The sequence below is a fragment of the Dipteris shenzhenensis genome, chromosome 22 (genome assembly GCF_047967505.1).
Source record: "Dipteris shenzhenensis isolate YYH24624 ecotype China chromosome 22, Dip_SZ_1.0, whole genome shotgun sequence".
In the NCBI taxonomy this organism is placed as follows: domain Eukaryota; kingdom Viridiplantae; phylum Streptophyta; class Polypodiopsida; order Gleicheniales; family Dipteridaceae; genus Dipteris; species Dipteris shenzhenensis.
Window position 1 is genome coordinate 39,358,221 of NC_141617.1, and position 22,723 is coordinate 39,380,943.

Here is a 22,723-nt window from a genome sequence, read left to right on the forward strand (position 1 = left end):
GTGCTGAATAGATCACCTACAAGGGCATTGAGGATTGTTACACCTTATGAAGCATGGAAAGGCAAGAAGCCTTCACTTTCACACATGAGAGTTTTTGGGTCTCTTGCATATGTTCATGTACCATCTCAGCTGAGACATAAGCTTGATGACAAGGCAATCAAATGCATATTTATTGGTTACAGAGAGGAGAGCAGAGGGTATCGGTTATATCAACCAAATACTGGGAAGATTATTGTCAGTAGAGATGTAATCTTTGCTGAACATTCAGCTTCTCCTCTTGTGGACTGCAAAGTAAGCCAAATGTTGACATGTTTGATGCCTTTGAATCTTGGTTACCTCTGTCATCCTCAGAAGAGGACTTTGACCAGAAACATGAGGCTCCTGCAGGCCCTCCACCAAACAATAATCAGCCACTACGTCATGCTGATTTATAGGTTTCTCTTCCAGCACAAAATGGTCCCACTATTCATGTGCAATCATTGAAGAAAGAGCTGTCAATAGAGAGCAAAGGCAAGTTCCCAGATGCGAGGGACAGCAAACAAGATCAGCGTTTTGCTGCCCGGACAAGATCAGGGAATAGACAGATGCATGGTCACTTTCTTGAATTTGCACTCCTTGCTACAGCTTGCAATGAAGAGCCCTTGTGCCATAAAGATGCTTTTGACAGCAAAGAGTGGATGGATGCAATGAGAGCTGAGTTACAATCCATTGCCAAAAATGACACATGGGAATTAGTAGATCTCCCTCCTGGCAAGCATGCCATTGGTACCTGGTGGGTCTACAAATTAAAAAGGAAATCTGATGGCAGCATAGATCGATACAAAGCCCGTCTTGTTGCAAAAGGGTATGCCCAACAACAAGGCATTGACTTTGAGGAGACATTTGCTCCCACATCCAGGATTACTACCATTAGATGTGTCATTGCCATTGCAGCCCATCATGATTGGCAAGTGCACCAACTTGACATCAAGACTGCTTTTCTTCATGGGGATCTGCAGGAAGAAGTATAGGTCACACAACCTCCTAGCTTTGAGGTTGGTATGCCGGCTTAGAAAAGCCCTTTATGGTTTGAAGCAGGGACCCAGGGCATGGTATGCCAAAATTCATGCACACTTACTATCCCTTGGTTTTCAGAATAGTCCCACAGAACCCACTCTTTATGTCCGCGGGAGTGGATCTGATTTTTTAGTTCTAATTTTATATGTGGATGATATGCTCATCACGGGCCTAGATACTCAGCAAATTGCAGCTTTCAAGGCTGATTTGCAGCAGATTTTTGACATGTCAGACATGGGACAGCTCCATTATGATTTGGGCATTCAATTTGCTCATGTTGAGGGGGGTATCTGTTGGAGATAAGTGCACACTAAGTGTACTATTTCCTAGTCTAAGTCTAAGTCTAGTCTTTATGTCTTGAGTGTGTGCCATGTGGCACTTCTACAATTATCCCATAAACACTCTTGCATTATGTCTTGTACTTTGGCCCATATATTCAATGGGTCACATCATTCTAATCTATCTGTCTAGCTTGTGTCTTGTCTACACTCTTCTCAAGGTATTTCTTATCTTTCAGTCTTGTCATCTCATTTCCATTTCCAGTTTCTAGTTCTAGTTCTTTTTCCATATTCCAACATGGTATCAGAGCTAGGTTGATCCCTCTTCTCCCTCTTCTCTCCCCTCAAGTCTGTCTTCTCTCAGAACTCTCCCCCGCTGCAGTCTGCCTTTTTCTCAGATCTGTGTGTTCCTGCTCCAGATCTGCGCCAGATCTGCGCTCCAGATCTGCGCATCATTTCTGCCAGATCTGAGCGCCAGATCTGCGCAGAACCTGCTGTCATCGACAGATCTGCGCACCGCCCCTCTTCTCCACGCTGCTGACCCTGCTGCCGCTGTAGATCTGCTCGCCATCCCTCTTCCAGATCTGCGCACCATTGCGCTGCAGATCTGCGCACCATTGCGCTGCAGATCTGCGCACCATTGCGCTGTAGATCTGCGCTCTGCTCTCCGTACGACCGCCGTACGCTGCCGTACGCCGTCTTCGTCAGCGTCCGTACAGTCCGTACAGTCCGTACGACTGTACGGAATCTGTACCTGCACCCGTTGTCCCAGTTCAGGTGGCCTCTACTGCTGCAGATCTGTCTGCCATTTCTGCCCTGACTTTTTGAAGCTGCTGCCCGTACCTTTTCTGTTCGAAATAAAGGAGGAGCTGAAGTTTTTTTATCTCTGCACAACCTGCATTCAGTTCTGCATTCAGTTCTTGCTAAGGTACTGTACATTGTCTCTTTCAGTTTGCTGAGCAGTCTTTGTTAATCCTCATATCTGCAAACTGCTGGTTCCTCCTGCTTCAATGGGCTGTCATATGCTATGGCCCTGACAAAGTGGTGAGAGAACTGGCTTCTAGGATCTCTTCTTCTCATTTATTTCTACAATATTGTAAGGGAATAGACACTGCCCTTGCATCCTAGCAAGAGGTAAGACCTTCCCACATGGCATCCTCCTCTCATTCTCTCATGTCTATCGACAAATTCAATGGGTCCAATTTTCATACTTGGCAGATCAAACTCAAGTGCCATCTTATGAAAGAAGGCCTTTGGGACATTGTTCACCGTGATGCCCCCGAAGGTCCATCTGAGCAAATTGTTACTGCCAAGAACGACAAAGCCTATGCTATCATATTGCTTGGCCTTGGAGATGATTACATTCATCACATCTCCGACATACAGTCTGCTCCTCAAGCATGGATCACTCTGGATACTCTTTTTGGAGCCCGATCTAAAAACTCTAAAATTGCACTTATGATCTCACTCTTTGATCTACATATGCAGGAAGGAGCTACTATAGCCTCTCATGTTAATTATCTTCGCAGTCTTATGGTTCAGCTTGCGTCAGTCAAGTCTCCCATCTCCGAAGATATTGCTATTGCCGTGCTTCTCAAAAGCTTACCTGACTCCTATGCTACTCTTGTCACTACCTTCAAGTATCATAATAATCCTTCTCTTGAGGGTATCATCAATGCTCTCCAAGAGGAAGAAAGAACTCAACAACGCAAGGTAACTGACACTGCCTTTTTAGCAAAGAAAGGCAGTTCTAAGGTAAGAAAGCCTTGCACCCATTGTGGGAAGACTAATCATCTGGAGAAGGACTGTTTCAAGGCTCATCCATGCACCATTTGTGGCCGTGATAATCACCGGGAGAGGGACTGCTACTCCAAAACCTCTACATCAGCTCCTGGATCTACCTCAGCCCATGTTGCTGCAACATCTCCATCAGCTGATCCTGCTGTTCCTTCCTTACATGATGAAAAATGGGCTTTCTGATTACTTCTATGTTTTGTCTACCACCTTGACCACCGATGATGTAGGTCAAGGGGTTCTAGTGTCTTGGTCTTTCTATTTGTCTACAGTCAGTCTTCTGTCTATCTAGTCTTGTCTGTCTGTCTATTTGTCTATCAATCTGACTATGTTTTAGATCCATCTTGTCCCTACCCTTGTGGACCCATATGAGGATATCACTTGAGGAGGGGTGTCTCAGGATCTTTTGTCTGTCATGTCTTCTATCTTGTCTCTCAGTCTATTCTGTCCTCTAGTTTTGTCTTTCTTACTCCTAGTGTCCACTTAAGGAGGGTGTTGGAGATAAGTGCACACTAAGTGTACTATTTCCTAGTCTAAGTCTAAGTCTAGTCTTTATGTCTTGAGTGTGTGCCATGTGGCACTTCTACAATTATCCCATAAACACTCTTGCATTATGTCTTGTACTTTGGCCCATATATTCAATGGGTCACATCATTCTAATCTATCTGTCTAGCTTGTGTCTTGTCTACACTCTTCTCAAGGTATTTCTTATCTTTCAGTCTTGTCATCTCATTTCCATTTCCAGTTTCTAGTTCTAGTTCTTTTTCCATATTCCAACAGTATCATGATGTCTCAGTCCAAGTATATTGGACAGCTCCTTGATCGTTTTCAGTTTGAGGATTGCAAGCCAATCTCTACTCTAGTGGATGCTGACTTCAAATTCTCAGCTCAATATGGGAGCCCACCATGTGATATTACTCTTTATCAGCAGGTTGTTGGATGCCTTATTTATTTATGTCACACTAGACCTGACTTACAGTAGGCAGTATCTCAGCTCAGCAGATTCATGCACATGCCCAGTTCACAGCATTGGCAAGCACATTGGCAAGCAGTGAAGAGAGTCTTCAGATATCTCAGAGGCACTCAAGATTTAGCCCTCTTTTATGGTGATCAGGGTTCACTTACCATGCATGCTTACATGGATAGTGACTGAGCAGGATGTTTCGACACCAGAGTGTCACATACTGGCAATTGTTTTTTGCTTGGCAATTCATGTATCTCTTGGCTCAGCAAGAAGCAACCAACGGTTGCCACATCTAGCTGTGAGGCTGAGTACAGGGCAGCTTTCACCGCTACAGTAGAGTGTGTTTGGCTTCCACAGTTACTTACAGATCTTGGTATTCGCCAGACATCCTCCACTACTGACAGCCAGAGTGCTTTGGCTTGCGCGTACCAGGCATATCGAAGTTCACTATCATTATGTTCGGGAGCGGTTGTCCGCAGGAGACATAGAGTTGTCCTATCTTCCCACAGAGGACAACATAGCAGATTCGAACTTGGGACGAGGAAGTGTCTTTGTAAGCATGCTTTACACTTGGTTCCCTTTGTTACATGATCTGACATCCCTTGTACATTCATAGGTGGCTGTATCCTTTTGGATAAACATGTGCCACCATGACCAGAAAATACCAAGTATTTTGAGACGTTTCCAGAGTACTTCAGCCCATCCCATGGAGGGGGGTTTGTAGGCCATCTCCTGGTGGTTCTAGTGATGCCCTATAGGCCATGGTATGTGCCTTGTAGGCATAAATATAGGCACTTGTAGTGTTAGTGCCTTTTAGGCCACATAGGACATGTACAAGTACCTTGTACTCCTTTTTTCATATATTCTAGTTGACGTGACGGTGTTTCTCATCGACCCTTGTACCTTGTACGTGCTTTCTTTTGTCTACGCGACCCTTCAATCAGAGCATCAGCAGTCCTCACTGTAATTAAACCTGAAGGTCATATCACGACTGCACTGTTGGTGAAAGAATATGCTAGCCTTACTTGCATTTCATCCATAAAATAGGCGTGCATGGACATCTATCCTTTAGGTCAATCAACTATCTTGGAGTGTACTCAGCTGATACATGGTCTATAAAAGCTAGAAGCATTAGCAAAAAGATTGCTTAGGTATCCACTTGTTGAAACTTAGATGTACCTGTCTGTTGGCTTTTTGGAAGACCTACAAGGCACAAGTGGACTATATTGGGTATGTGTTTCGTTACCTATCTAGTGTGTAGAGATTGCCTTGTTGCTATATAAGGACCACTCTTTGTAAAGACTTTTGGCAGACCAACTCTTGTATGAATGCACTGAGGTTCCTCATGTGAGTGGCGTGGAGCCCTAGGGACATGTTGGACGATGGGACACCCACATTGTCTACAGTGGTGCATGCGTGACCCATCACTCCATTGAGGTCCTAGCATTGTCTACAATAAAGGAAAATCCCAGCAAAGGTCAACCTTTTGAAGGATTCTGAACATGAGCTTGAGTCTGATAGAAAGTTGTAATTTCTTGCAGGCCGCTTGCCCTTTCCATTTAAGCACTCGAAGTTATGTCTATTGCTCCAGTTTGGTGGTCCCATCAATGATGCGATGAGGACCCTTAAGATGAAGGATAGGGGGCATGGTGGCAGATGTGGTGCATCTAATGCAGGGTGAGCCAAGTGGCCCTTGGGTTCCATTTCCAGAACTTGACATTGGGTCTGGCTCTTCCTAATCAACCATTAGCTGCCTGTCTGTCTGTCTAATATATAGAGGGACTGTTTACTTTTTATCTCCGATCAATCAGAAGAAATGAATGCAGATGAATCTGTAGAAATACTGGTTCCCATGTATGTGGTTATGGCTGGATATGCGTATTTCGTTCACATAGTTTGCCAGCTTAGTGTACGTGCACAAGCTGCATTTGTTTTTCTGAATCCTCGTTTGACAATGTGCATGCATGTGATTGAATTGGGGGACTGGATACCAGAGTAAGCCAAAGTCAAATGAGGTCGATGAGGAGAATCTGAAAGGCAATGACAGAGTTTACAAGATTTTCAAAAATGTCATCAAAATCCTTCCACCTGAGGTAATTAAGCTGCCAGAGGTTTAAACGCTTGTGTTATCATTGTGTTAGTTCTTTGCTGCTTCAAGCAATAAGCTGGTTGCTTTGTGGTATGGTTATGTGTGTTAACATTGCAGTCATGAAGATTTTAGTGTAGCTGGTAGGCTGTTTCCCATATAAGCCAACAACAGGAATTTTTCCTTTTCAGGAACCACAGTTGTTACAGTCATGGCAGAAGCAACTTGAAGAAAACAAGAAAACAGCCATGAGAAGAAAGAACCAACTGCTCCTGGAGAAGGTAAATTGCTTTGAATTCAGTTTGATATATCTACATAAGTTTGAAGCTGAAATCGTACTGAACCATGAATGGCATCACTCTCTTATGCAGAGCCTTGCACATTATGCAATGGGTTGCAGTAACCTATCGGAAGTGGACACTTTGGATTTACAAATAACAAGAAAGAGTAAGATATTATTGATAGTTTTTCTTGTTTCTATCAGTCGATATCCATTGTAAATGGAGGAGAGTGTCAAAATCGTTGTCAGCTTCTTATTGTGAAAACTGCTTGCATAGTCTTAGTCTTTGTATGTTTTTTGATGAAGTTAGGGTGAATCCCTTTAATCTGGATTCTGGGTGATAAATAGAGACGGGTTACAAAGGAGAAGAGAGTGTCAATACCCTTTGGATATATATTTGGTGAGGTTGCCAAGGAGGCTTAAATTGTAATACTTGCGGGAGTGAATTCTATTGGGCTTATCGAATTCCACTAGATTAGTGAAGAGTGACTGGTTCTTATGTAATTCAATTTTTAGTGCCTTGTTATATTTAAACACAGAACTTTCCTTGCTTGCGTGGCCATCCTAAATATCTTCTTGTGTTTCTATGTCTTTAGATTGTACATTTATAAGGTTTTCTGGGTTGCAATACATCCTCATAGACAGTGTTGGCAGCTCTCTAGTTTATCCCAGTGCATCTGTAACGTGGTTTATCTTGAATACATTAAGGATCATTTGTGATTCCTTAAGTATGGGTCTAAAGTAGAAGGTTATTTTCACTTAGAAGAGTTATTTTCTTGTTGGCTAGAGTGTGCTTGATTCCTTTAGTTACAAACATGTCATTTGGACTCATAGTGTGGCTGTTGTGAAGATGATCTTGCATAGATCTAGAAGTAAAACACGAAAATGAGAGAATATTGGCCAAGAGGCACCACCCAAGTTATTTGTGGGTCATCTTGGGTCAAACAGGATAAGAGCCTGTGTTCTTACAATTGCCCTATGCTTTCGATAGTCTTTGGGAGTGAATATCCTTTTGGGTGTTTCACAGAACATCATTAACTAAGTCAGGACTCAGATTTTTGGGACAGTTGTTATACACGTGGCCTACCTCCTCACAACTAAATTATTTCTTTTCTTTCATTGTTTGGGAAGAGGAACTCATGTGCACTCTATGCGAAGGACCAAGATTTGTCTTCCTCGCATAAACAGTGCTCCAGTTTCACCAAAAATACATTAGTAGTACATACTCTTAGTGTCATTTACCTATGAGAGAAGCGATTGATGGAGGGTATGTAGATAGCATATAGATACATTGTGACTCATATATTGGATTTTGGGGAGGTTGGAACTGAGCTGCATTTTGGGGGGGGGGATGGGGTTGACACTTAATCCGAATTGGCTGCCCTAACAGGCTCCTCTTGGAGGGTTTGTAAAAAGTGGGAGTGGGCTGACTGGACTGTCTTTTAAGGTCCCTTAGGGATGAGGAGCGATAATGGTGAAAAGAATTCTGAGTCTGGGACTCCAATCATGAAAGAAAATCTATCATTCTCACCCTTTTCTCAATCTTCTTGAAATATTGGACCCTCAGGATTACCTTTCAAAATTTATCTACAAATTCCTTAACATTCTTACCCATACACTGCCATAACAATGTCCCGACTCCTAATGAAGATCTAAAAAGATCGGGAAGGAATCGGACACGAAGATCTTTTATAAAAGACGACCAAGTCCTTCGGTGCTCTCTTTGTGCCTTAAGTGTGGTCCACGAAGTGTGCAACTCCTAAGTGTGAAACGGCAAACTTGATTCCCCATACCTCTATCTATTGAAGATAATTTCAAATTATCGAACAAATGATTGCTCTACCTACATTGTGAGACCTATCATATGAAACCAGCTTTATGTTTCTTTTCAATTTGTGCAGGTTCATCCTTTTACGGTGAGGCACATCGGATGTAGAGTGAGAATTGGAGGAAGTAGTGATGTTTCTAATCCCTGGAGACTTTTTAAGAGACTTGTTTTTCCTCCATTAGCTCCGCATGCATGGCTTGTAATTCGTGGACTTCCTCGGAATGCATTGATGACTCAGCTGTAGTAGCGACATGAGGAGGAGATTGAGGTTCATAATGTAGAGTAGGCAATACTAGGGCGGACAACACTTTGACACTGAGAGACATCTGATATTCACAAGGTTGGGATGACAATCCAAGGACAACGCTTGGACTCACTAGTCTGACTTGTATATTGTGGACACGACAGATGAGCTTCCGCTTGAATCCAATCATGGACACAGACCACAGCCATTGTGGAGACAATGTTTCTTCCTTGGCAGGCAGGAGCAGAGATAGTTCACGATGTCAATCTGAAATATCCTGAGGCAGCAACACCAGGTTGACTATACTCAGCTGGCAGATGGCAGTACCCTTATTGACTCTCTTGCCCCAATAGATTGTGCCAGAGAGTGCCCCGCTCCTGCAAGATTCTTTCCAAAAAGCTCGAAGTAGAGCATGGTCCTCCTTTTCTCCGATAACAGCAGCATATACCCTTAAGTAGTTTTTGAATCAATGAGGGGAAAAAACTACTCCTGTTGTGGGTCCTCTGGGAATAATGTGCTGCTTAGATTTGGCAGAAAGAGCCAGGAATGTAGCTTCTTCCACAGCTACTGGAGCTTCAACGGAATGTTGTCTTGCAGGAATGTGTGAGTATGAGAAGGTTTTAGCAAGGGAAAAAGGGTGGGTGATTAGGAACGACAGAAGCAATGCAGGAGATGGTCTGCAGACAGCGCAGGATATGAAAGGGAGCAGAGCAGCAGGCTTTGTCAGACTGGTGACTTGCGAGGATGAACAATTTGGCCAAGAAAATGGGCTATAAGAGGTGAAGACTGGCAAGGGGAAAAGCAGCAGTTAGTAAAATATGTGTGGATTTAGGCAAGAGCTAAAGGAAAAGCTGATCCTGGAGCAACACGCTGGTAGAGGGCTGAAATGTGAAATAAGCTGCTGAGGAAGGGGGTCCAAGCATTGCAGTTCTGGTACGCATGCTATATGATTTTTTCCATATGGTATGGCACAATATGTTCCATAACGTAAGGGTATGGGGAGGAGGGGTGGTAGGGGATGGTCTTGTTCCGATGTGGCCATACTTGCATATAAAACTACCTAACAATCCCATTGCCGCTTTAATTAGTGCTGATTTGGCACATGTTTGTGCACACTTGCTGCCTCATCTATCCATTTCTACTTCAGGTTCTCTCCCACTTGCATCCATGCTGCCCTTGCCCTAGGCCTTCGACACTGTCCCGCGATCCTGCATGGTTAGGAGGCTATAGGAGATGCAGATTCCAGAGACTATGATTTGAGGCGTGATGAACCTATATGAGTCTGTCAGAGGGAGAGTTCGTGCCCTAGGAGGCTTATCGGATTGGATAGAGAGCACAATAGGGGTGAAGCAGGGTTGACCACTTTCATCAACAACTTTCAGCTTTCAATTTTCAAGTTGAATCTCTTATGTATTGTTTAGTTCCATGTATGATGTATGTACAACAATGATCAATTATGGTAGAATCTACTAGGTTTTTGATGGTGATTGGTTATTGCTTTCTATGGACTATAGTCATCATCATATTCTCTCTAGAAAAACAAAAATCTGAATCTGTACGATTTGAAATATTCTACTCTAAGAAAGATATATCATTATATTTTCTCTCTCCCTTGCCCTCTTCCTCTCAGCAATGTTTGGTAGGTTTCATTCATGAGGCCGCGAGAGGATACTTCGAGCACGGAGACATGAGCAGACTTTTTCCTTGGCTGATCCCTCTTAGAGCTCTATCACGGAATTTTTTCAGCGAGATCTTATGGACCCCCACGAGACGAGGCCTCGACATGACCGTGACTTGGAGCCTGTGACTTGACAGCTCAGACAGAGGGTTGACACACAGATCACACTTGGGGACATCCCCTCCCTGCTTAGAGTCGGAGCCCGACCGACAGGGGTCACAGTAGCCCTGGTTAGACGCTGAGCTACGACCAAGAGACGTGCCAAGGCTGCACCTTTGAGTAGCCAACAACACTCTATTGCCGATTTCATGCCCCCATTGCCTCATCCACCCTGCTGTCTTGATGATGATGATGATGATGATGAGATTGATATATAGTTGACCACCGACATGACTATGTTGTACTTGGGACTTAATACTACCATTCTGCATTTTCTTGCATTTTGCATTGGTGTGGATGCTCGTTTAGTAGCTCCACTATCATAGCTGATTTGTACAGGTTTTTCACAATCTCATAGACCCATTGGTCTTTCGAAGACTTTAATAAACTTTTTTTCTTTCTTTCTCTATCTTTCCCCTCCTCCCTCCTCTGGGAGAAAAAAAAAGAATTTACAAAGGGGACATACATTTTTTTTCCCCATATGATGCACATATTAGTACTCATGCTATACGTTGGGTCCAACGATGGACTGATGTAGGGAGAGGAAGAGAGGGTGTGGTGGGTGGGCTGGGCCACCAAGTGGGCTCAGTGCTCATGAATGTGGCACAAGTGTGCTCCCCCCATGCTGTCCCTGGATAGCCCCAAGTGATCCCTATATATGTCCTTCAATTGCAAAAGGGCTTTTAGTGCTTTCAAAGGGCCTGAAGAACTTACAACTTTGACTTCAAAGAAACACCGTTTTAAAATTCCACCTTTTATCCCTCTTTCGTATTGAGTTGTTTAACTCTTTGGGATCTTTGACGTGGTGCCCTCAGAAACCAAAAGCCTCAATTTTACTTCATTACTCATTTCACAAAAAATAGTAACTGAAGCATTGGTCCCTATGCTTCATCAAAGCCATGAGAAGCTTAGTGACATTTATACCTAGCCTTCTGGGGTTGTGTGAGTGTAAATATCCTTACCAGATTATTATTATGCCACTTACTAATAGGTATACCCAACGATTATCAAAGAGGCCATCCTCTGTCAACATGTATAAACTCAGTATTTTTAAAGGGGGATGTGATAGTGCCTTCTCTAGTTGAAGGTGGCATTTCACTAAAAGCATTACTCCACTTGCTAAAAATTTGTAGATATTTGTCAGGCCTTTTGGCAAAGTTGGATCCTATCTTCCCTTGACCAACCTTTCTAGGCACTCAGAGGTATTTTGGACATTCTAGGAGCTCACAAAGAGGCATAATTACACTGAGAGCCGTTTTGTGGAGCAAGGACGGTGAGCAAGAAGACTTAGCTTGTAGCTTCTGAAGCCTGCGAGAGTCTACCTAAGTAGGGATAGCAAATGAAGTTGATATTGGTACCCTACCTCAACGATCGTATGCAGTAGGTGATGGTACATGTATTTGAAGATTTTGTACTTGGTGGGTCATTTCTGGCCAAAGCGTTCCGCTATACATGTCGTTATTACTCAGATGGAGTGAACTGCAAAGTACTTGTGGCGCGTACACCATATAAAAAATCCTCAAAGTTCATGCAAGAACCTAGAGCTGCAATACTGGCTGGGTGAAGACATTTTGCACCGTCCTATAAAGGCATGAACTGACGTTTACACACAATGTGGAAAAAATACATCATCAATGTGCAGACAAATAGTGCACAATCTTCACGAGATTGCTCCAAGGAGGACCTGTAACTCGAGTCTTATGACCTTTTAGATTGTGTTGCATCTTTGTGTCAAGTCCAAAGTATTTTTACATACCCCAAGGGCCAAAGCCCAATACATGTGTTGAGCTTCTAAAGGATCTCGTGTTTCGGCACTTAGAGAGTCATGTGCTTGGAGGTGTGATTGGGGTCATCAAACGAGATGAGTCTATGACCTAGCTAAAGAGATTGTGCTTGCCTCACCTGAATTAGGTCACCCGTGCTTAGGTGATTGGGGTAAGGCCTCATTAACCAACTCCTTTGTGGCACCTTAGTGATATTTGGATTGGACAACATGTCTCTAACTTCACAGATATGTGTATTTGAGGTAGTAAGGAGAAAATGAAAATCGTTATTGGTGTGGTCTGTGACGTAAACACATGTCAATGAGCTTTGACGCAACTGGAGATGAAAAGTCTCATGCACATTTAGGTAGGAACGAAGTGGGCATCTTTGGTAAGCATGTTAGTCACTGCATAGAAGGTGTCCCATCTGCAATAGATTGAGGGTCACCTATGACAATATGAGTCCATTTTGGAATCGTCAAGGGTTGGAACAAACACGTGGAAGCTACTTGTCCGTATCTAGCATGATATCCCAAGATTGTTTGGAGAGATGAAGATGATTGTATCAAAGTCCAGAAAGGTTTTCATAGAAGGTAACTGGCATTAGAGGCCACGAAGACAACGGACATTGCAGTTCATCAAAATGACTGGACATCAGATTTCACCAATTCATATTGATTGCCTTTGTGGGCCACAAAGTCATGCTACGACATCAAGGGTTATCTAGGACTCTCAAGTTAGGACCTATCGAGAATGATTTTTCTATTATTTAGGGAAGTGGACTCTTAGCATGATGGTTAACGCTTTCCTCTTATTCCAGCTAGTTTGTCGGGTTCGGTGACAATATTTGTACTAAACATGACATTTGCACCCAATATCGTATCCACATCATCTCCTTAAAAATTGTTTTTTCATGTCTTTTGCATCATCTTTGAATTTTGCACTCGATGACTTTCCATTCAGCCTTTGCATCAGCTATGACTCTTGCATCATGTTGTCCTTATCAGCTTTTGCATCAACTATGGCTTCTGTACCAGCCATCACTATGGCTCAAGTATTGATTTCAGCTTCACCAACTTCTACATGAAGCATGATACCACTTGGTTGCAAGTGATATTGGTAGAGCCACTGTATGGCCAGTGGCTGCCCTTACTTCCTTAGAGAAAGTGTTGACTCCTTGAGCTACTGAATAAAGTGAATAGGGAGACATGGAAGTTCAAAGGTCACCTACATGAGGATACATAATCACATGTGTAGAAGCTCTTCATAGCATGCAAAGCTGAGGGATTGAGACGGATCACACCTTCTTGCAAATCTTTCTTTCTTTCTTCGAGGATGGGTTGGATGCTTGTTATAGTTGAATTTCTATTGATCACTTCTAGACATGGTAAATCTAAATGATGGCTTCGTAGAGACGTTCAAGTTGGAGAAGTTCAAGCGTATGGTTGTTAAAGAGTGCCCACAATCAAGATGAAGCGGAAAGAGAGCACTTCTGAGTTGAAGGATGGTTTTAGCTGCTGAGATGTCTGCCCTGCCTAGAAGCTGGAACAGAAGAATTCCGAGTTGAATTCAAGGGTGGTCTTAGCTGCTGAGATGTCTGCCATGCCTTATGACGTCTGCCCTGCCTAATGATGAAGCTGGAGGAGAGCGCTTCTGAGTGAAACTCAAGGATACTCTTAGCTGCTGAGATGTCTGCACTGCCTAATGATGACTTCCAACTGGGTTCAGACCATGCCTTTTGACTTTCAAACCACGGTCAAGAACACAACCCAGAAAATAGAAACTGGTTGTTGGGAAAGGAGGAGCACTTTTCTAATTTCTTTCTCCTAGCATCTAATAGGTGAGAGTTGCGCTTGAACCATCTAATGCTAATAATGATGATAGAGCATAAAGAAAAGGGTGTGGTCAAAGACTCTGTTGCAAGTATATCAAACATGCCCAGAAACAACTGGAGCAAGAGGCACATACTAGCTCAAAGTCTCTTAAGCCAAGGGTGTGATGGAGGTGGATGAAGATTGGACACAAGAGGGGAAAAGAGGTTAGTCTTAACCGATGTCTACAGTCTTGGGTTAGTTTTGATCCACAAGTGAAGGCTATCCTTTCCAGGAAGGGAGTGGCGGCAGGGTATAGGGCTGGCTTAGGGTGGGTCATCTGGAAGGGGGTAAAGGTGGTCTATCAAGGCAGGGCAGGTTGACAGAGCTAAAACTGGAGGGCATCTAAGTCTAGGAGAAGGGCGATTGGCAAGGGATTGAGGAGAGGTGTTGGTTGAGCAGCTGAAGGGGAGAGAGAATTCAATTGAATCTTCTTCTTGTTCTATTCTTTTGGACATGCATGACTGTCGATCAGCTCTTTCGAGAAATGGTAGCTTGCTGCTTAACTTACTAGGGCATTGGGCTTGAATGACCAGACGATGGCTAGCTAATTGTGATCTTAATTATGGCATTTACTTTTAAGTATAGCTCTTCACCACTTGTTCAAATCAGAGGCTTTGTGTAGTAGATTATCTCCATGTGGTTAGACATTTCTTAAATGCAGTTGGGCTCTACTCGTGCTGGCTGACTGAGACAGGTAGTATGATTCATAAGGGGACAAAATACGAGACCAGTTCAACTGCATTGCCATGGATACACTTTCGTTTGATTCCCCGATGTTGGTTTTCCCAGGTGCTGAAAAGGCTATTGGATGGGCAAGGAATATGTCTTTGCGTAATAATGTGATACGAGTAAATGAAGGCAAGCTCTGGCTTGAAAAAGAATGGTAGGCTTAGGAAATGGGAGGACATTGTTTTGCTTCTATGCGGGATCCATGCTGCCTTGTTATTGTACCTACCATTAGATCTGAACGACTCTGTCAAGATGATTTGGTGACTTGCTCTGATAATCTTTATGCAGCCTGGAGAGATCTCTTGCAAGATTAAAAGCACTGAAGGGCACTAATGAAGACAAGATTACACATATCATGGTGATTACCTTTTCTGAGCCCTTTGTGGTTATACCTTTTGATTGTAGAGGCGAAGCACTTCACAGTCACATTTTTTATTTTACAGGAGCTAGCAGAGAATGATTATGAAAAATCACTATTATCATCGGTGATCCTTGCTCAAGATATTGGTGTGAAGTTCGATGAAATTGGTGCTCTTGATGATGTGAAGAACACCTTAAGGGATCTGATAATTCTTCCACTGCAAAGACCAGAGCTCTTTGCAAAGGGAAATCTTAGAAAAGTGAGTATTGCTTTAGGCGACGGCATGATAATTTACTTTTATTCGCATCAAGCAGTTCAGCTATTTCACAGGATGTGAGTTTTGAAGGAACAAATTTGCATGCTTCATTCTGTTCATTCTGCCACTATATAATCATCTTGTGCATGTTTGGCAATTTATTTGATATCTGCATTTCTCTTGTTACATGGTAGCTTTGTTGACTATCCTGTTGTCTTTGGCCCGAGTTAGAGGTCATTGTTTCGTTTATCAACTGTACTTGCATGAACTTAAGTTGCTTACACATTATTGCCTTCTGTGATACTTTAATTACATGGCAGTGAATGCTTTTCAGTGGAGTTAGAGAATAGAAGAGATATTGGGTGTTTATTTGTCGACGATTCCAACATCCTCAGGAACACGAATCAGGCATTCACTAGAAGGCCTATCACTATATCAACGTGTGGGTTTGTGAAAATCTCTGATGTTCTAACTTTACAGCCCATTGCTTGTGCTTATGGCACAATTTTTTTTTGGTAATATGGAGCTGGTCTCTTAGGCTGATGCTAGCAGCCTATGCTCAGATATCTTGTTGACTTTTCCCCTTCCTGCTGTCAACCCTGTTGAAGTATAAGGAGCCACCCAGAGTAGAATCCAGTAGTTCGAAATAGACTCCCATGAGGTAGAAAGGAACCATCCAGAGTAGAAACCTCTAGGTAAAAATAGTTTATGTAAAGCATGAAGAACTCATGGATGTAGAGCTTGAAAGAGTCAAGACTGTGGCTGGAAATGCAAAATCATGCTAGAGGGAGACTCGAAAAGAAGGGACATCTTGTTTACTTTAAAGGTCTACATCAGAAATTTGTGGATCCCCAGGTTTCCAAGGATAGGATCCGTCTTGGCCAAGTGGATGAGCAAGGGGTTGTTTCTTTGATGCCCTTAAGACTTGAGAGGAAGCTCTTTTGAATTTTCTCTTTCCATCCCGTGTACTGTTTGACATACCATCTCTCTGCACATTTACTCCATAAAATTTCTGGTATAAGGAGTATGCGAAGAAGTATCCCTTTAAGTCCCAACTTTACATGGAAGCGCCCCAGCATGTTTTTAATGTAAGATGTTGTCTCCAGCCTCCCACCTATGTTAATGGGGTGCATCAACCGTCTTTTGCATAATTCAGTTCCCTTGGAATAAACATACTAGGCATATTCATAATCTTCTCTTATCCACTTTCCTTAAAACATACAATTAGCACTTGTAGACTCTTTCCAACTGTGCCATCAGTGTCACATCATTGTATATAATGAAAGGATGATCAACATGTCTGAGGCTTGGTTTTTCAGTTTCTTTGTGTTCTCCATGCATGCAATGTATCAGCTGAAGAAGCTTGGGCACACGTTTTGTTAAGCCTAATGTTGCTGGAGCTAGGGCTTCATTATCGATTTGGACATATATTTTATTCTTACAAGTATGTAATTATTCTTCAAGGTGTACTTCTTTCATTGGAAGCGTTTCAAAGTTTAAATACCTCACCAAATGGTATTTGAACTTGTTCAGCAGGCGAAACTGTGTGCATAATGGTGCCAACATCCAGTGTTGGACTCTGAGGACTAAACTGCATCCACATGGCTGTTTCAGAATATCTGTTGTAATCTTTCAGAAGAAAGAGTACCGTGTTCACATGTTCTCTTTAAGGAATCTAACGAATTCCAGCACTTTAACCCATTAAAGGTTAGCAAAATGATTAAAGGTTAGCGAAATGCATGCATTCCTAGTTCTTGGACTAATTCCATAGTTCTCTTTTACTAATACGAAGACAAAGCTTATGCTATTTAACCAAAGTCAACTTTCTTGACCATCGTCAATGCAATAAAGACTCTTCTTTATTTCTTGGGAGAAATACCAATTGGTGACATCCCCTCGCCTTCTAATTAGTTGTCCTGAACTAAAAAGCTTCTTGATACAACTGTAAACTTAGGGATACCTCCTCTCTTGGCATCAATTGCCTAGTAGTTCTGGTACTTGGAAAGATACCCGCAGATAAACTTGCCTCTGGGTGCTTTTCTTCTTTGTCCGGTACATAGTCTGTTCTTGTGGGAGGGTCTCCTCCATCTCATCCACTTACGTGGATCTTGGAATCTGGTAACTTCTGATGGTTGACTAAGATCAGTCTCGTGGCATTCTCTGCTCTTTTTGGCCATCTGGCCTTCCAAGGCACTAGGCAGCCACACGCCTCTCTTTCTGCAACTAAAACACTTGCTTTCCACATGGAGGTTCTTGCTTTTCTTTGGCATGTCCTGCTCTTTAAGAGCACTGGGCAGCCATAGGCCCTTGTTTTTCTTGGTGTTCCTGCTCTTTAGGAGCTTTGGGCAGTCATAGGTTCTCCTTTCTTGGCATTTCTCTCTCTTTAAGAGCACTGGGCAGCCATAGGCCCTTCTTTCGGACTTTGGATTGATTATTTCATTGAAGCATTTTCCATGCCACTGCTATGCAATAATCCTCTTGCTATGATCAACCCACCCGAGTCCTTTCAATTTGGTGCCATTCTCGATCATATCAATATTCTTGGTCCTAATTCCTTGGAATGACAAAGCTCTTGACATCTTTGTTTCTAAGAAACAACATAATGTCTGTAGATACACTTAGAGAAGTTTCCCATCCGGTACTTATAATGCCCTTCATTCTTGGCAAATCCATGCCCCCTTTCACTTGGAGTTGATTGCTTCTTCTTTGACTTTCACAAGTTGGACTAGAGATAGTTCTGAAAGGATTGCTTCTTCTAAGGGCTTTGTATTCTTAAGTGTCATATCATAAGACATGAGTGTCTTAACAACCATGATCTCATAGACTTTGAAAACTTCTTTCACATCAAATCTTTTCAAGTACACTCACACTCACCGAGGGTTTTCCTCATTGTTTGAGCTCCTCAGGTGCCTATTTTGTCTCTCAAACTTCTTTCACTTGTCTCTGCTTTGCCATGATGCATTTGCTATCGAGGACACTTCATGTGGGTGGTGGTAGTAAAACAAGAGCTTGCAAAGGCAGCCCTTTCAGGCACCTTACTTGAGTAGCAGCAAAGAGCCAGTAAGCTCTCAATATTGGAGGCCATAAAATTCCTTGTATCCCCTCTACTATTAGAGATGCCATGACTTTTGTGACCTCTACCTTGGGGATACAAGAGCATGAGATTGACAGAGCTTGGCACGTATGACGTCCCCATGAGAGACCAGTCCTTGGTGATATGCTTTGGAGATGCCTGGGATTAGCTGGCGGCATTGTACAAGCATGCAGCCCGCCCTTCAAGATCACCCATAGGTTCATGTGTGAGGATCTCCCCCCACTATGGGCAGAGGAGAGACGAATTGTATGACAACCAACAAAATGCTGCAGGGGAGTGAGGGAGGGGGGTGCGCATGTGCGAAAAAGGGTGGGGGTGTGTGTGCATGCATGCAAGCGGGCGAGTGAGAATTGGATTGGGGGTGTTGCGCATGCAAATAAAGAGGGAGGGGGCAATACCGCATGTGTGGGCTATATATGTGAGATTCACATTCACTATTAGATCTCTGGACAGCACTACTCTCCTTTTAGTACCGGCGGTTTCAGCCCGCTCAGAGAGTTTTGGCACATCTAGATCGGCGGTGGGGGTATTTTGCTTCTTGAGGCCCAGAGACAGAGAGATCACAACTCATACAAGCATAGAGGAGAGCACATGCACGATCATGGTCTTTTTTTCGGTGACTCAAGTGAGGACATGAGGGCCGCAGACATATTCTCTATCTTTGACGTGGGGAGAGAGACCATTGACGTGACGATATCACTTGCTAGACAGTGGGCCACATACAGAGGAGGGTTGGACCGAGACAGGCCGTGCTACAACATCATTCTGTCACTGAATTTCTCTCTCAATGCCAGCCCTGGCGAGACCGTGAGCCACTGTCAGACAAGCTCGTCTTCTCTCTCCTTAGTCATCCAGTAGTGTTGGTCCTCTTCTCTCTCCTTAGTCGTCCAGTATTGTTGGTCCAACACACAGCATACACAGGTCTAGCTACTCAGGTTAGGTGACTGATTGATAGACAACCAAGGGATTCTCCTTGGTGTTTGCTTCCCCACATCGTGGGTTTCTCTTGCAATTATAGCTTGATGTTCTGTTTGTATTTCTCGTCATAGGCATCAACCTTGGGTAGAGGTGTCCATTTTAGTAGCCCCCACCCTTAGGTTTATTATATATGGTTTCTTTTCAGTCCCATAGACCCTTTGGTCTTTCAGACATTAAGTTTACTTTTTCTCTTTCTGGACAAGTTAGAAGTGCCTCTTTATTCCTCCATCTCCTTCACTTCCCAGCTTAGTAGCTGTGCAAGTTGATATCTGATAGGTTAGAGTGAGATTGCTATATAATGTACTTGTTCAGTTTTGAGTGTGATTGGGCTATTTATATATTTATGTGTACATTGTCTCTTCTCTCTTTCTTAAGATTTCTTCTGCTGATGTGCATTGCATGCATGGTGAACCGTCTAGATATTCTTTTGGGGTATTCGGAAAACAACGAGGTGGGTGATTATTGCTATTATTCTTTTGGGGTATATATGCGGTTTGCTGCTGTCTCATAGATCCCTTGGTCTTCCAAAAGAGTATAATGTTTACCTCTTTTTTCTTCTCTTTCATTTTTTCTTTTATTTTATGTGTAGATTTTTTGTCTTTAGAACTACAAAAAATCTAAATTTGTATGATTGGACATATTCTGGTCTTTTGAAGATTATAATAAACTTCTCTGTCCCCCCCCTCCTCTCTTTTTTTTTTCAATTTAAAAAACAAGATTTAATGTATATCCCCTTGGAAAGTCAAAAGTAACAGAGTAGCTCTTACTGGACTTAAAAAAAAAAGAATAGAGATATACTTGTCTTGTGTATATAGAAATGTTGCTATTCGGAAAATAACGAGGTGGGTGATTATTGTTATTATTCTTTTGGGGTGTAGGCTTATATTTCTTGATTTCGAACCCACCAAGTTCCTTCCCTTTTTAAGTGGTAAGCTAGCAATGGGAAACTGTCAAAGTGAGCGTATCTGGTTGGATGTCAATCTCAAATGCAATATACTGCAACTAAGAAAGTACACAAGGACAGGGCAAGCTTCCAAAGAAATACTAGTGTCATCAAATGAATTATATAGGAACGTCTAAAAACTGGCTTAGCCCAAGCATGAGGAAACAAGGAACCATGGTACCACAACAGGTTGGAGGGCCAGCAAGATGTAATTGGGCATATCAGTGCCAGGATGACTGCAACATGTGGGAACTAGGTGCTGCTGATGAAAAGTAGAGAGAATAAATTTTGTGCTCTGTTTGGGTCGCTCGCGTAAATTTGGTTGCAACGTTAGGGTCCCCAAAGAAGTGAGGTGTATCCTTGTAGTTTCTGATATGTGAAGCATTAGGTTTCCTCTTGTGCCACGGTTGCAAGTCTTCATTTGCATCATGTTGCGGAAGTCGATCCACCTTGATACCTCTGAAAGAGAGCATGGAAGGCTCATAAGCTTGGCTCTGTGGAAAGGAACTTATTGAATTTGGGCATAGGATCAGAAGTACTAGGACCAAGAAAAGCTTGGTTGGGAGTGTCTTTTGTATGGGGAAAGCTCAGTTTAGAGTGGCTTTTGGAGATTGGTAACTGTTCTTTCTACCTCATCTAGCTCTGGTTTGTGCTATCTTCTTGTCACATCTTTTGTTATTTCCTTTGCTGTTGTATTGTAATTTTTCTTCATGTTCATTGTCTACTGTAGTATTCTTCAACCTCAAGAAACTATTTGGAGACTGCATGCTTTATCAAAGTGGGTTTGTTAGGTTTTGAAGTAGTGGTGGACGTATTTCCTTTAGACTCGTGCTTATCATAAATTTTGTCTTTAAAAGTGCAGCCCTGCAAAGGAGTACTGTTGTTTGGTCCTCCAGGAACAGGAAAAACCCTTCTAGCCAAGGCTGTTGCCACTGAAGCTGGTGCCAATTTCATAAATGTTTCTTCCTCTAGTATTACCTCAAAGGTACACATGTAAATGGTTTTTGATTTTAATTGTAGGAATTGGGGAATATGGTTAGAAAATTGTGATGTGCTTTCTCTATTTTTGCAGTACTATGGGGATGATGAAAAGCTAGTGAAGGCCCTCTTTTCACTTGCCAGGAAGCTTACTCCGGCAGTGATATTTGTTGACGAGGTCAGCTTTTTGACAATGTACTTTTGTGTATGTCTATTATCTGTTTACCAGTAGTTTCTACGTATTTTACTGTCATCTTTATACAAGGCACCTGTCTGGTCAACCGATATATCTTAAGGTTGTAAATTATGGGGTATTTCTTAATGGAATTGTTTATTAGTAAATGTCATCAGGTTGACAGCCTTCTTGGAGCTCGGGGGGGGTCATCTGAGCATGAAGCTACAAGAAGGATAAAGAATGAATTCATGGCCTCTTGGGATGGTCTTCAATCAAAAGAAACTGAGCAGATTCTTGTCCTTGCTACTACCAACCGGCCGTTTGATCTTGATGATGCCGTGATCCGGAGACTTCCTCGAAGGTACGGAGTGGTATTGAATCAGTTTTTAGGTCAGATCCAATGCGTGGCAATCCTTAGGTTGAAGATTCAGACCTTCAGGCATTAGCCAGAAGGGACAATCATACTTTATTTTTGCATTAGTACTGCTCAAGTCAATTTTGAATGCTTATGCTGTTTCTTTTTTTCTATGTGAATTTGCTACATTATACCTTGAACGTATAGTTGGAAATTGGAAACTCAATTTTGTGATACGAAAGTAACTTGTATCCTATTTTATGTCATGTATTTTTCTGTGATGACCATCAAGTAGGCATTACGCCATTGAATGAGACAGATTATGCTTCGTGTCATCTTTCACAGATAATGAAATGCTTATTTCTTTGTATGGGTTGTGTTGCTAGATTATTGGTTGACCTTCCAAATGCAGAGAATAGACTAAAAATACTGCGCATCATACTTGCTAATGAGGATTTGGCGGACACATTCGACTTTGCTGAATTGGCTGCTCAAACTGATGGCTATTCAGGCAGTGATATGAAGGTATGCACTCTCTCCAGAATGCAAAAACAAATTCACCCAATTCTGTCGAAGCATATATGTAAGAAGGATATCTTGCTGTCTTTAAAAAACATGTGTGATTGCTCTTCATATGGATTGTTTGTTTTCTTGTGCAGAATTTGTGTCTGGCTGCAGCGTACAGGCCAATTCGTGAATATTTGGTGGCTGAAGAGCAGGTAAATGAACTTCCATATTTCATTGGGTTTCTGTCTTCCGGTCTCTCTACAAATGGTTTGGATCTCAGTTCTGTAATCTTTTAAGTGGTAGGAAAGAGCCTGTGTTTAGCATTTCGATATAATAGACTGGT

General features: G+C 42.5%; 1 protein-coding gene across 1 annotated transcript in view; it reads left to right on the forward strand.

Moving 5' to 3' along the window:
- LOC147888094 (uncharacterized) overlaps positions 1–22,723 on the forward strand; it is a 137,153-nt gene that overhangs the window by 109,376 nt on the left and 5,054 nt on the right. Inside the window, exons 11-21 of the mRNA XM_087393340.1 lie at positions 6,087–6,185; positions 6,370–6,459; positions 6,550–6,625; positions 14,794–14,887; positions 15,022–15,091; positions 15,177–15,353; positions 21,228–21,350; positions 21,438–21,521; positions 21,695–21,879; positions 22,260–22,398; positions 22,533–22,592. Coding sequence (XP_087249466.1) covers positions 6,087–6,185; positions 6,370–6,459; positions 6,550–6,625; positions 14,794–14,887; positions 15,022–15,091; positions 15,177–15,353; positions 21,228–21,350; positions 21,438–21,521; positions 21,695–21,879; positions 22,260–22,398; positions 22,533–22,592 — 1,197 coding nt within the window. The remainder of the gene's footprint in view (positions 1–6,086; positions 6,186–6,369; positions 6,460–6,549; positions 6,626–14,793; positions 14,888–15,021; positions 15,092–15,176; positions 15,354–21,227; positions 21,351–21,437; positions 21,522–21,694; positions 21,880–22,259; positions 22,399–22,532; positions 22,593–22,723) is intronic.